The 14,444-nt window shown below is 37.7% G+C and overlaps 1 protein-coding gene across 11 annotated transcripts in view; it reads left to right on the forward strand.

Moving 5' to 3' along the window:
* The window catches only part of LOC129776148 (SH2B adapter protein 2), a 36,196-nt gene that overhangs the window by 7,120 nt on the left and 14,632 nt on the right, over positions 1-14,444 (forward strand). For 9 of the 11 annotated variants that reach the window (XR_008743061.1, XM_055781592.1, XM_055781587.1 and 6 more), the window contains exons 2-3: positions 13,505-14,028; positions 14,261-14,392. Coding sequence is in view for 10 of the 11 variants with exons in the window: in XM_055781592.1 (XP_055637567.1) it covers positions 13,654-14,028; positions 14,261-14,392 (507 nt within the window). In the remaining variant the exon portion in view is untranslated. Of the gene's footprint in view, positions 1-9,333; positions 11,779-13,504; positions 14,029-14,260; positions 14,393-14,444 lie in introns of those variants that run through there. The other 2 variants (XM_055781591.1, XM_055781595.1) reach the window with 2 other exon arrangements.

Raw genomic sequence — 14,444 nt, forward strand, 5'->3', positions numbered from 1 at the left:
CAGGCTTCATCAGTACTATTACTGATATAACTGATAGAGCATTACTCAACCAATCAACAATCAGTATTGGTCAATAAAGTTAGCTGGAAAACGCTTATCTTTATTGGATGCAAAGACAAGATTGATCAATGCAATTCAGTACGTGTTCAGAGTCACTTATCCAAATGCTTTTGTATTGGGAGATCCCTTAGCCTACAATTTGAATCCCAAGAAAAGTGGACCTTTTGCAAATGCTTCGACGGGTCACAAATCGAGTAATTTCACTACTCTGCTGAGCGTCCTAGCGCCCTATTAGTTATTTCATGCCAAACCGATATAGTGGTTCTCAGATTTTAGTTCGAATTGGTATTTTTGTCCTTTATCGCAAAATATAAGACAAGCATTTTTTATTCTTTTCATTAGGTTGCTATTCCTCCTCAAGGTGGTCCGAAAAATCATTGTTTTCCCTTTTTTTTCTTTCCAAAATGACTTTTTTCAAAAATTCAAAACATTTGAACTACTGGATCGATTCAGATGATCGACATATCAAATTGAAACCAATCAGCTATTCTTTTTGTTAAATAAAGTATAACATTTGCCAAAAAATTGGATTTTGTTATCGTAATTATGGATTGTATTTGATTTCTATAGTTTAAATGGTTACGGGGTCAAGAGCACTTTATTTTTTTATATTTTTTTTCAAAGCTGAATATTTTTGGCTTAATATATCCAAGCACAGAAATGTGATTCTAATCGTTTAGAGTTATGATTTTTCAAACAAAATTACCACTTTAACGAAAATCTGAGAAAATTTTGGGCAGAGAATGAAATGTAGGAAATTGTTTATGTTTTTATTCAAAACTAGCTGACCCGACAAACTTTTTATTGCCTCCATATGGCAAATTTGGTTCCATTTACTTGATTAGTTTCCGAGGTATGCAGCACCGCCCCCACCTTAGAGAGGAGGAAGGAGTGTCGAATCACTGAAACATTTTTTTCCCCTTAAAACCTCCTCATGCGAAATTTGGCTCCATTTGCTTGATAGTTCTCGAGTTATGCAGGAATTTGTGTTTAATTTGTATGGAAAACCCCCCCGCCGCCCCTTAGAGAGGAGGCAGGAGTGTGAAATCACCATAGAAACATTTCTTGGCCCCAAATTTTGCTGGCACAATGATCAATCGGGTTATCGCCCTAAATACAGTGCGAAAACCGCAATGCTGAAAGTCTTCAATGATATTAGTGTTGCTCTAGATCAGTGGTGTTCAACCGTTTTTTTTTTCAGAGGGGCCAAAAACACATGTTAGGCAGGGTGCCGCGGGCGGCAAAAAATGTTTGTAGGGTTGTCCCACATTAATAGAAAATTGACCCCGTTTCTGTTGACTGATTGATCTGAAATTTGAATCATACATTTAATTCTACTGTTATTATAAAACTGCGTATTCCATGACTTGGAGAACGCGAAACATAATAAACAACATAAATTTAAAAAGGTCGCCGCCACAAAATGGTAGACCATTTTTTTTTCAATTCTCTCAATATTGGTATCAAATGAAATGATTTGACTAATAGAATACAATACATCATGCAAATATTCGAAGAAAATTAGATTAAAAATAAACGTTGGAATTCCATTATCCACAGCCAGTTGTTTCATCATATACCCCACGATTTTATTTTAGTCTCATCATTGTCCTAGATTAATGAAGGAACGGATGTGATAACTACTGCTACTTGTCTAATTATTTTCTAGCTAGACCGTTTAACTTAGAAAGTTTTCTTTACTTATTTTATTTTCTATTTTTTAGTAAATTATCTGTATCATTAGTATATTTCTCTACATTAAAACCATTTAAAATGATTTTTTTTAAATTTTTATTTCTTACCTAAATTTACCTAACTTTCTTCTGAATATTCTGATGATATACTGTATTCTATTAGTTAAATCATTTAATTTGATACCAATATTGAGGGGATTGCAAAAAATACATAGTCGACCATTTTGTGGCGGCGACCTTTTCGAATTTATGATGTTCATAGTGTAGTGTATTCTCCAAATCAAGCCATTCAGCCATTTTTTAGCGGCGGCCAAATTGAATTTTTCAAGATTATGGAATACGCAGTTTTATAATGACAGTAAAATTGAATGTATGTTCCAAATTTCAGATCAATCGTTCAACAGGAACGGGGTCAATTTTCTATTAATGTGGGACAACCCTACCAACATTCAAGCATACATAGAAACAGGTCAAGCTGAATGAAATCACTGAAAAATAATTAGTTGTTTCGGGACTGCGGCCATCTTGGAATTGGATTTTTCAAATCTGTTCTACTAGTCGAGAACTTTCTTTTGACACCCATATTGATGATGTCTTGAAAAAAATATGGCGCCATCTTGTGTTGGCGGCCATTTTGGATTTGCATTTTTCATAAATAACTGTGTACTACTAGCCAAGCCCTTTCATTTGATATACATATTGATGGGGTTGTGAAAAAAATATATACGCGCCATCTTGTGTTGGCGGCCATTTTGGATTTGCCTTTTTTCATTAATAACTGTGTTCTACTAGTCAATCCCTTTCATTTGATACCCATATTGATGGGGTTCTGAGAAAATATGAAATCCGCCATTTTGTAGTGGCCGCCATCTTGGATTTACATTTTTCATAAAAAAATGTATACTACTAGTCAAGCCCTTTCATATTGATGGGGTTCTGAGAAAATATGTAATCCGCCATTTTGTAGTGGCCACCATCTTGGATTTACATTTTTCATAGATAACTGGATTCTACTAGTCAAGCCCTTTCATTTGATACCCATATTGATGGGGTTCTGCTAAAATATGTAATCCGCCATTTTGTAGTTTGTACCATTTTGGGCCGGTCAGAAGAGCCCGCCGGGCCACATGTTGAGTATCGCTGCTCTAGATAATACCCCTGGACTATTCAAAAGCATTTGATAGTATTTCTCATGAAATTATGAGCAGCAAACTTCGTCATAATTTTAACTTCTCGAATCACGCCACAATCTGAATTCAATCATATTTAGTAGGTCGAACGCAAGCTGTTCACAACAATGGATTATTGTCATCTTTCCTTCCAATTTCGTGGCTCTGTAGACGATGGCCGTTTACGAAAATCAAACAAAAAACACTAGAAAAAACTTTGTTTTTAATTCAATTTATTTTATTAACGTAACTGACATGTTACATGACATCTCTCAAATGTTAAATGTGTATGAATGTTAACCCTTTTCGCGTACAACGTCGAACCACACTCGTGGCGATTAGACTGTGCCAGAACGTACAACATCGAACCTCACTCGTGGTGTATCGAGCTGGTGAAATTAAATTGTGAAATGATTACACAGCTTCAGGCGTATGATGTTCGTGGGACAGCTAGTTCACAACATGTATTTGCACATCATAGGGCGCCCATGTAAGATACACACGCTCGGCAGAGTAGCGAAACGACTCGTTGTGCTCATGTTTGGACCGTGCTGTTGGAAATTAAATCGTACGGCAAGGGGTTAAAAAGTAATATCTTTTTGTCGTAAAATGTTTACATATAAAAGAAGGATTTTCCCACGTATGTGTAAAATATCATCACAGGAGAACGGCTGATCAGATCAGCGCGGTCAGTGTATTTTTTGAGTTTGTCTTCACCCAAATTATAATGATAGAGTACTTTGGAAAATATTTGAGATGATTAGAAAAATTCGACAAAAATGACTATATCTTTATATATAAAACGAGGATATTTAAAATAAAAAGGGGAAAAATCGAAAAAGAGGTACGCATATGTATGTTTCGCTGTGAAAATCTTCATTTAGATCAATTTTAAAGATAACATACAAACTCTTGAAATATATTCGTAAAAACCAACCAAAATATTCTCTAGAAATAAATTATATGGCAGAATAACGTTGGCGGGTCAGCTAGTAGAAAAATAAATTAAAGAAAAATCAATATTAATTTCATTAAATTCCTGACTCGCTGGTGAAAAATACGCGCGTGCCGTTTTCAATATGGACGGGTAAATTCATAACTGCTGGGTCCCGTTCATGAATAGCTTAATTTTTAAACATTAATGTGAGCATTGAATGTTTGCTCAACTGAGGCGAATATGGTACTACTCAACGATTTCCAGTCCGTCAATGTCTGCGCTTTTGGTATTTGTGAATGATTATTCACCATTATTAGAGTTTCAACGTTAATGAATTGTATGTCTCCCTACACTTTTGATCGTGTCATTAATGAAATTTTTTGGGGAACACTTTGTACATTTTCCATCTGCCATGCAAGGTGATGAAAGTTTTAAATTCCTCATGGGTACCATGTACTATGTTTGTGATATCAATATCGAACAGTCACTCATATTCCGGAATCCGATTGATTTGAATCTCGATTGGATCTCACGATTCAATCATTCGCACAACAATCCGTTCGGGTAATTCTGATTCGATCGGATTTCAGAGTACAGGAGAGCAGTTGATCAGTAGATGAATCTGGAATTTCCGAAGAAATTGGACTATTCTTTTGCTCAGGGTGTATTTTGTCGACTAACCAAACTAAAAATGTGCGTATGAGGTAATCCCCGCTTTTGTCATTCTACCGAATGCATCCAGCAACATGTTGGACGGAATACGTGTAATGTTGTAATGAAACTTTTTAAAGACTTCATTTTTTCGATTGAACACACGTACTGTCATGACAATGCATACGTTTTGGCTCGACAACAGCAAAGGCTGGGTCGGTGTTGCTCGTGATAACGTCTCGCAAGTAAGTATATTCTTTCTCAAACCGCTTCCAGATTATTGTTTCTTTTTCGAATCACATTTCTCGAGCGTCGCTGCGCAGTCACCTAGCATTATTCCAGCATCTCATTAATAATATGCGCATTGGATATACACATGTGCTCTCCAGCCGGTGTTTTATCAGGATGAACGACAATAGCGTGAACGTCATTTTGCAATCCGAGCATGTGTGGTTACATTAATGGCAATAACTCATTGTTCTCATTCAAAAAGGCTTCCTAGAGGCGAATGATCTGCAATGTTTAAAACCTCTTAAAAACAAAGAAAGAAGAAGAAAAAAGGCTTCCAGCTCACAGGTGATGCGGCTAGATCTAGGCGAATTGAGGTTACTTGCGCATGTGTAGGTAAAAGATCGATGATTTTGATTTTGATTCGATCTCACTTTATATGTAACTTATAGTATGCCAAAGTATGTGATTAAATGTTTGCTGGGCTGAACCAGTGAAATTGCACAAAGAACACACTGAATAAGGTTCGGGAGTAGCAAATCATTCTCATTGTGTAATTTTCGGTGGTTCGAGCCACCAGGGAAAAGAGAAGGAATGTTAATATGATATTCGCGCCCAGGAGGGTTGTCTCTATAGCGTGGTTCCTTTGCGATTATCATGGAAGTATTGATTGTTAGTGGGAATGGATAAGAAATATTAGAAATCACTGTGGTGAGTGATTTGATTTTGAAAAGGCGAACTCTGAACTATTCGACTAAACGAAGTTTAGAAAATAATGTCATTCTAATCGAATCGGTCATACATTTCGTTATTCATCGTGCATTTCACGGATGTATTTTTCTAGACCTGAGAAGGTCACTGAGAAAACTCCTCTAAAAACTCTCGAAATACAGTAGAATTCGTTTATTATGACTCCTTTTATATTGACCAATCGCTTATTATGACGTTCACACAACTATGTTTGGTTTCATTTAAAATTCTTTGTAAAAAGTTTGGATATAATGACTTTCTTTACAGTGAAATGTCACTTATTATGACCCCTTTTTTTATAAATTATGTCCGATTATAATGATCGACATTTTTTCTGAAGACGCTTTGTATGACGTCCGCTTATTATGACGCGTTTGTCAATTCCCTTCGATGTCTTTATAAACGGATTCCACTGTATATATAAATTTTATTCATCACTCGTATTACATTTCAAAATACAGGGCCGACTCGATTATATACAGTCTCCTATTTCTTTTCTCTGAATATAATCGAGTCAAACAACTTTGTTTTATTAGTTATGAATATGATTTTTTTTCGTTTTTTGAATATAAAAACGAATTAATTTTTTTATTTATCCCCTTAAAGCCAGAAAAAAACCTTTCTCACATGAAAAAAAAATTATCCACAATCTCTCAGGAGGTGATATATGATAAAATGATAAAATAATTCTTCTACGCATATGGTCGAATTTCAACAATGACTTAGTTATTGAAATTTTTTAATGTTCCGGGATCTGTTTACCTTAAGCTGCTTCAAAAAGTAGGCTACGTATGACGATTCTGTTGCTTTCATTTGAAAGATGGGAAAATTTAGTACAGGATATATTCGTGAAACATCTAAATTAGTTCATTTAAATAACATTTTGGAAGTGAAAAAGTTAAAAGATAGTGATTTTAAAGATGTTATTATTAATTTTAATCAAAACATTCATAATTAACTTGATTGTTTCTATCAACCGAATTGAAGCTCTCAAACTGCTCTACAATTTGTTTCTTTGACCCCCAATTTCTATCTTTTTTTAATTTCGCTGCAATATCGTTGTAAAGAATTCATTCAAAATTCAATCAAAAGCTTAAAAAATCACAATTTTTACTCCATTGTACTTATAATAGTTCATTTAATTTCAACTTGACGTTGAAATATTATATTTTTTCTCGAAATAAATCACATTTGAAATTAAAACCATTAAAAAAATATTTTCAAACTGTATATAATCGAGTCCAAAACTGTATATATAAGGGATAGCCTCATTGGTTGCGAGTTCGCTTACTAAGCGATCGATTGTGAGTTCAAAAATCAGGGCAACAATTGATCATCTTTGTGATGTTATAGAATAACTACGTCAACGCAACAATCATCAGCGATGGAGATCGATTCACCCATTGCAACCTGATCATGCATGGCCGTTAGGGCATGTAACGTTCGAGGATTTCGGATTCAACGTTACACTCGAATTGAAGTCTGACACAGGAATATATTTCTCTTACCAACTAACTTACGAGCTAGGTTCACATGACCGTATGTTTTCTTTACCTGTGTACATTTGGGTGTGTTTTATTTTTGCCTGTATATTATTGTTGTTTATGGCTTTAAGACAACCGTCGAGCGGGGCGGTATGTTATTGTTGTTAGTTGTTGAAGGTCGTATACTGGGGAGTTTGGAACGGCTAGCGCGTCGTAATTAGCGTTCAGCCGGGGTTACGTAATTAGTCAGTTTGGGGGATTTCCATAAGGAAATCCCAAGAGTTTCTTACGAACAAAGCGAAAAAGTGTTAGGTGGAGATTATGCATATGTTAGATGTGATATGTGGAAAGTGGTTATGGTACATAAGCAAGAATGCGGAATTGAGATAGGGTCAGAATATTTTGTGCTAAATTAGAGTTAGGGTTAATTAGTATGCTACAAACTGCTCTGCTCTGCAGGAAACATCGGGCTGTTGTGCTATTAATAACACAACAATGATCATATCCAGGACTCGGCAAGTCAGTTCAACTGAAGATAGTCAGGGGACTATGTGGAAATCCGCCTTCGTATTTAATGGGAAATGAGTTTTTGTTTCTTCCATAAGTTTTTCCGTCAACATGGCTCAACAGTCATTCGGGCGTTTATTTGCTATCTCCCTCTCCAACTCGACATACAGAACATGTGTTGGACACACATCGTTTGTTTACATTCGTAGTTTCTATGCAGCAGAAGCGGATTCATTATCAATCGGCGTTCTTGTAGTTGATTTAAATATAGTTGCGGTCTTTCTACTAGCGTGAAATATTTCATAGAACTAACATGAACTTTGTGGAACAGTTAGGCGAGCTATTTCATGAACAAGAGTTTTTGTGAGACGCATATTACTTAATTTACTAGCACCTATTCCGCGACCTTCATTGAGCGACTTTTCTAGATTTGAATCGAAAAATTGGCAGGAAAAGATTATCAACATGTTCGGACCTAGATTGAAGTCACAAAGGCTCGCGCTCACGTTCGAATGCTTCCTTGTATTTTCCATGAATTAGCTATTTGATGGACATATTATAAACATACTTCACTTCTTCGTAGAACAGATACCTGGAAATCATAATTGGGGATTGGTTGATTTTTCTGGCTGAATGTGTCCTTAATTTCAACATAATCAACCGCTTTTTTGACGGAACTAACCACCGATCAAGGATATCAGCAAATGAATGTTCATTATAGTCTACTTCTTAATGAGACTCACATTCCAGAGCAAAAAACACAAAGCCTACATGGGAACATATTCACCTAATCCAGCTATACAATCGCAATGTAGAGTTCCTGTGCAACTTTTTGAATAATCAATCAGCTTCCATTGATATGGATCATAACCATAATAGAAATTTCAAATTTTCTCCGTGTATATGGCTTTGACTCTAAAAGTAAATATATCTATGTAAAGGCACCTTTGTTCGCATGTTATTAATATCTCTATATATATGAGGCTGTCAAAAAAGTCCTGCGGTATTTCCGCGAGGTGTCGTTGTAAGCGCGTAGTTCTAGTTGTATTCATTGTATCGAGTCATACTATAGCTTGTTGGAAGGTATTTTTGCGCGCTATAATATAGTCCTTGACAATGTTTTGTTTGGTTAAGTCGTTCGTGAGTTATAGCGTCGCAAATATGGAGCAAAATAAAGAGAAAATCCGACATATTTTACAGTACTACTATGACAAAGGCAAAATGCATCTCAAGCTGCCAATAAAATTTGTGCAGTTTATGGACCCGATACAGTTTCCATTTCCACCGCACAACGATGGTTTCAACGTTTTCGTTCTGGTGTAGAGGTCGTCGAAGATGCGCCACGCTCCGGAAGGCCTGTCGTCGAAAATCGCGACAAAATCGCTGAATTAGCCGAGAAAGATTGGCATAGTAGCAGCCGTAGCATCGGCCAAGAGCTGGGGAGAAGTCATCAAACCGTTATTAACCATTTGAAGAAGCTTGGATTCACAAAGAAGCTCGATGTATGGGTGCCACACACGTTGACGCAAAAAACATCTTTGACCGTATCGACGCATGTGAATCGCTGCTGAATCGCAACAAAATCGACCCGTTTCTGAAGCGGATGGTGACTGGCGATGAAAAGTGGGTCACTTACGACAACGTGAAGCGCAAACGGTCGTGGTCGAAGCCCGCTGAAGCGGCTCAGACGGTGGCCAAGCCCTCATTAACGACCAGGAAGGTTCTGCTGTGTGTTTGGTGGGATTGTCAAGGAATAATCTATTATGAGCTGCTTCCCTATGACCAAACGCTCAATTCGGACCTGTACTGCCAACAACTGGACCGCTTGAAGGTAGCACTCATGAAGAAGAGGCCATCTTTGATAAACAGAGGCCGCATTGTCTTCCATCAGGACAACGCCAGGCCACACACTTCTTTGGTGCGCGTGCCAGAAGCTCCGGGAGCTCGGATGGGAGGTTCTTTTGCATCCGCCGTATAGTCCGGACCTTGCACCAAGTGACTACCACCTGTTTTTGTCCATGGCGAATGAGCTAGGTAGTCAGAAGTTAGCCACAAAAGAGGCCTGTGAAAATTGGCTATCCGAGTTTTTTGCCAATAAGGAAGCAAGCTTCTATAACAGGGGTATTATGAAGTTGACATCTCGTTGGGAACAAGTCATCGAACAAAACGGCGCATATTTGACTTAAAACAGATGATTGTAACTAATTTTATGAACAAATGAAAATTCAAAAAAAATACCGCAGGACTTTTTTGACAGCCTAATATATTAATAACATGCGAACAAAGGTGACTTTACATAGATATATTTACTTTTAGAGTTAGACTTTTAGAGTTTTAGAGGTATTAATATCTCTATATATAGGGGGTCTTCGTAGCCTAATTGGTTGCGTGTCCTCTGATAAGCGAATGATCATGAGCTCATAACTCAGGGTCCCTCAACTGACCATCTTAGTGTGTTATTCTAGCTACTATGTCCACGCAACAATCATCATGGGTCGGTAATCCCAGTCCCTTACCACTCACATTTTCGGTCTGCTGCATCGGTAATTGGCACTATTAATAACGCAACAAAGGAAGCTTCATATCAACAGTCCCGCTGTGAACAGCCCAACTGCGAACATTCGAACAATATCAATATTCTTACGCCGAAAAAGGTGACATGTGTTGTGCATCGATATAATAGGAATTATCTTGTGCCTAATAACAAATGTTTATCGATAGATAGAGATACTCTTACGCCTCAAAATGGTAACAGTGTAATACACAACAAAAGTTATCTTAAAATAAAAAATGTACACGAATGAATGATAAAAAAAAATATCTCTATATATCTCTAGCGCGTGTTTTTTGTAACTATTTCACTAAAATAATTATTTAAACAATGATCAATCTTGTCGATCCATATAAATCCTATGCAGTGATCACTTTTGCCTGCCCAACAGATTACTAATACATATGCACTAATACATATTGAAGTGACTCCTCCCAGACTGAATTCGTTTCGCTTTCTCATGTATCACGTATGCATGTATCGATGTTTGAGTTCACAGTGGGTGAACAACGGAGCCGCCTGTTAAGGGTTTAACTACTTTTTTGCATCAGAAATCAAGTTTCCGTTCCACTTCATAAGGACGTCAAAGTAAAATTGTGTACGCGGGCAACGAGATTCATGTCAGCGTGGAGTAGGAGTGGTGGATTGAACTTAGGTTGAATGAAGAGGCAGATTTGTATTCATTCGTCACGTCAATTAGAATAACCATCTGCTAGAATGGTTCATCAGTCATCTTCGCTCTTAACGTTCGTTAATTCAAATCATGTTGACTGTGAATGCCGAAGTAGTCCTAGCTGAAACGAAGTGACAGAGGAGAGTCGTTACCCAAAGTTACCCCATAAAAAATGTCAAATGTCTTGAAATCGCATGGCTCGCCGAGATTTACTGTTATTTGGAAAAAAAAAATTTGGCTTTTGGTCGTTTTTCCGTCTGGAAAGTTTTTTCGAGGTGGTGAGCATTTTGTGTAGGGTAATTTTTTGAAATTTTAGGGTCGATTTTTTCCATACATTCATTGGCACCCTAATGTACACGATTAAAGCTAGTGATGAAACGGATAGTAGTTTAGCCAGATACCGGATACCGGATATCCGGCAAGCTTCGGAACCGGATAGTCGGATATCCGGCGGCCGGATATTGAAACTATTTGTGAAACTGTTGGGCTCGTTCTCTTCTTCTTCAGGGGTCAGACGGACCCCTGGCTACGCCCCTGATTGCTGGTCTAGCCACGGCAACCGTCTGGGGTGGGTCTTGCAATGACCTCTTTTGTTGAGAACGGATAGGGTCATTTTCTATCACGGTCACCTGAAAAAATTCAACTGAACAAAAACCGTCCGCGCACTCACGACGTAATTAGGTTTTTTTTTGTTCGTGGACCGATAACACTTCACACCACAATATCACTCCACTCGACGGCTCCACCAGACCTTTGCTAACGTGTGGTGTCACTAGTGGAACAACGTTAAAGATCTCAAACATCTTTATCTGTAACTATTTAAAAGAACTTTTCTTACGAAACGCCAGGTCACGTGTAGCGAGTGACTAGCCGCGATTCTTCACTCCTCCGGGCGAACAACAAGACAAAAAGCCTCGATAATGGTCCCCAACATCCTTTTATACCATTCCTGGGACGCAGCATCCAACAATAGATACCCATACACAGATCGCCACGTACGTTCCCGCCTTTGCGAATCAGCAACAGCCACAGAGATGACGATGACAGCAACAAGATTCAATTTTATTTGGGGAGGTTGGTATTGTGGCAGAAATTCAAATTTTATAGCAAGAAATCTTGTTTCTCTTATATTTATTAATTTGACAGAAAAAACGGGAACAGAACTAGCAACTAACTATACAAAATAATATAAACAACGCCAATGAACAATACCAACCTTACGCTAATGAACACTCAATATTTGGCATTCAAACACGTAACATGGAGTATTTAAAATTTTTTATGTTTAAACATTTACTGACAATTTGAACGATTTACAAAAATTGAACTGTCCCTGTAACCATAGGATTATTGTAACCATGAAAGCGTTGGTTGCAATATTCGGCTTGCAAATACGAAACTGTTAGAAACTGCATGCGTGCATGAAGTTAATAAAAGATTACATTTTAGGCAGTAATTAACATAAGAATAATGAACCATGATTAAATTTTCCGTATAGAATGAACATCCCTTAACAGAGTATCAAGTTTCCTGCAAGATATATTGAACACTTTTTTCACTTTCAGTCTCAACGAAGTGGAAAATGAAAATGATAGTTATCGACTGTTACGCGAAAACATTTCGAATGAATCGCACATTCCTTACGTTAGATAGTCATTAACCGTTTGAATACGGGGGAGCGCGATAGCGCTCCTCTTGTTGTATGAGAAAAGTGCTTGTTCTATGTTGTTATTTTTGACTTAGCACCTCTGAACGTAGGATTTCGTCTTTCGGGGACATTTTTTAAAGAGGACTTCACGTGTTTTGTGCAGCAAACCATAATTTTGAATGAGATTGTTTAAATATTATTTTTCATTATTTAAAAAAAAATAATTTATTTATAGATAAGGGAGTTTATGTTAGTAAATTTTATAAACCTCTCTTTTTATGTGTTTTTTCCTATTAATACAACTTTTGTGACCTGATCAGCTATCCAAGCTCTTCAGTATTTTTTTTAAATATACCCAAACTCATCCGCATTTTTGGCACATGCTAACAAAATTTGCTCCACACTCAAACGGTTAAATTCTAAGCAGTACCCCGATTGGCAAGGTTTGCTAGAGATTATCTTTCAACTCCTTACAGCAGTGTTTACAAAGAAAGACTGTTCTCTGAAGCTGGCCTGGTGTACGAAGCAAAGCGTAATCGGTCGGTTAAAAAAATGATAATAAAAATAATAGTGTTCATGAATTAATGTGATGAGTTTATATTAAACTAGCTGACCCAGAAAACTTCGTTCCGCCCAAAATTTATTTTTCGTTATCACATTCACGTTTTCTTACTAAGCGCATGTTCATGGATCCAATCGCAGAACTGTTCATTGATTGATCTTCTAATCTACCCTTTAAAATTACCTTTTACTATAAAATTTTTAGTACTTCTACCAAAACTCGTCATTATTATATCAGATTATTTTCAGACACAATTCTCGTTCAAGATTTCTCAACCACTTGCAAATAACATGTATCAACACATTCGGCGATCCATTTTTATGTATATAGATAGAAGAAGATCTAGGAGTGCGTTATATCGCATTGAAAGCCATTTCGACTTTCGAACAAAGCTCAATTTCGTTAGTTCTCGAGTAATGCAGAAATTTGTGTGGCATAATTTGGCTTTGGATCCTCTGCTCTGGTTCTTAATAGTTTCAGGTTCTTTTTCGGACATGCTACTAAAGAGATCCATCATTCGCAGGCGGGGTTCTTACCAGTTTATCGATTGGGCAAATGTACATTAACGTGGTTCTTTTCTTTTTCTGCAGCTTTTGATATGACGATATGACGTTTTGGAGGCAATTCAACACTAGTATATAAGTAAACAAGGAGATCCGCACTCTATTGTATAGCCGATAAGGGAGCCCATTTCCATAGTCGCACACGCAAGGATTGTATCCCGCTCAAAAAAATTGTGATGGCCAATTTAATAGATGGCGATCAGAGCTTTTGCAATGCGACACAATCTGGTGGGACGACGACCGCAACTGGTGCAACGACTGCCGTAACCACCCCGTCGGCAACATCTGCTGGCAATAATACACCAGCAGGAGGAGGAGTGGCTCCGCCTGCCTCACACACATGCAGCGGAAGTGTGTGGGCGGAATTCTGCGAGCGACATGCCCGCGCCGCGTCAGCCGACTTTGCGCGATCATGCGTGCACTACGTTACCAATAATCTGCCAGAATCAGTCCAACAGACCGTCTCGCATCGAGACTTTATGCGACGTTTCATTGAGTGCTTTCAGGAACACTTTGAGCATGATTTCTACCGGAGGCGAATACAGAGCAAGGTGAGCATTGGTGCTGTTTGTTTGCATTGTTTAACATATCGCGGGGAAGGAAAGGATCGAAATACATTTCCCATGTTCTTTGGACTGGATTAGAAAAAGCACAATTCTAAAACTTGATACAAAATCTAGTTAGATATTTTTTAATTCTTTTCATGGTCTGAAACTTGACTAGAGCTTACAACAAAACAACTTCTCGTTTATGTCGATAATCTCGTGTACTTCTCATTTGTAGACCGGAAATGGAGCTGCTATGGTGCTGGAGGAGAGCGACTACTCGGAGGACACGGACTCGCCAAAAACTAACCACAAGCCGTTTTTCCGGCGGTTATCGTTCAAAGGTCTTCGCAAGGGGAAGGTAATTCATGTGAGCATCCACTCCAACTTTGTGTATCCTGCATACAGATATTTCGGAGGGC

Source organism: Toxorhynchites rutilus, chromosome 3, assembly GCF_029784135.1.
Source record: "Toxorhynchites rutilus septentrionalis strain SRP chromosome 3, ASM2978413v1, whole genome shotgun sequence".
Taxonomy (NCBI): domain Eukaryota; kingdom Metazoa; phylum Arthropoda; class Insecta; order Diptera; family Culicidae; genus Toxorhynchites; species Toxorhynchites rutilus.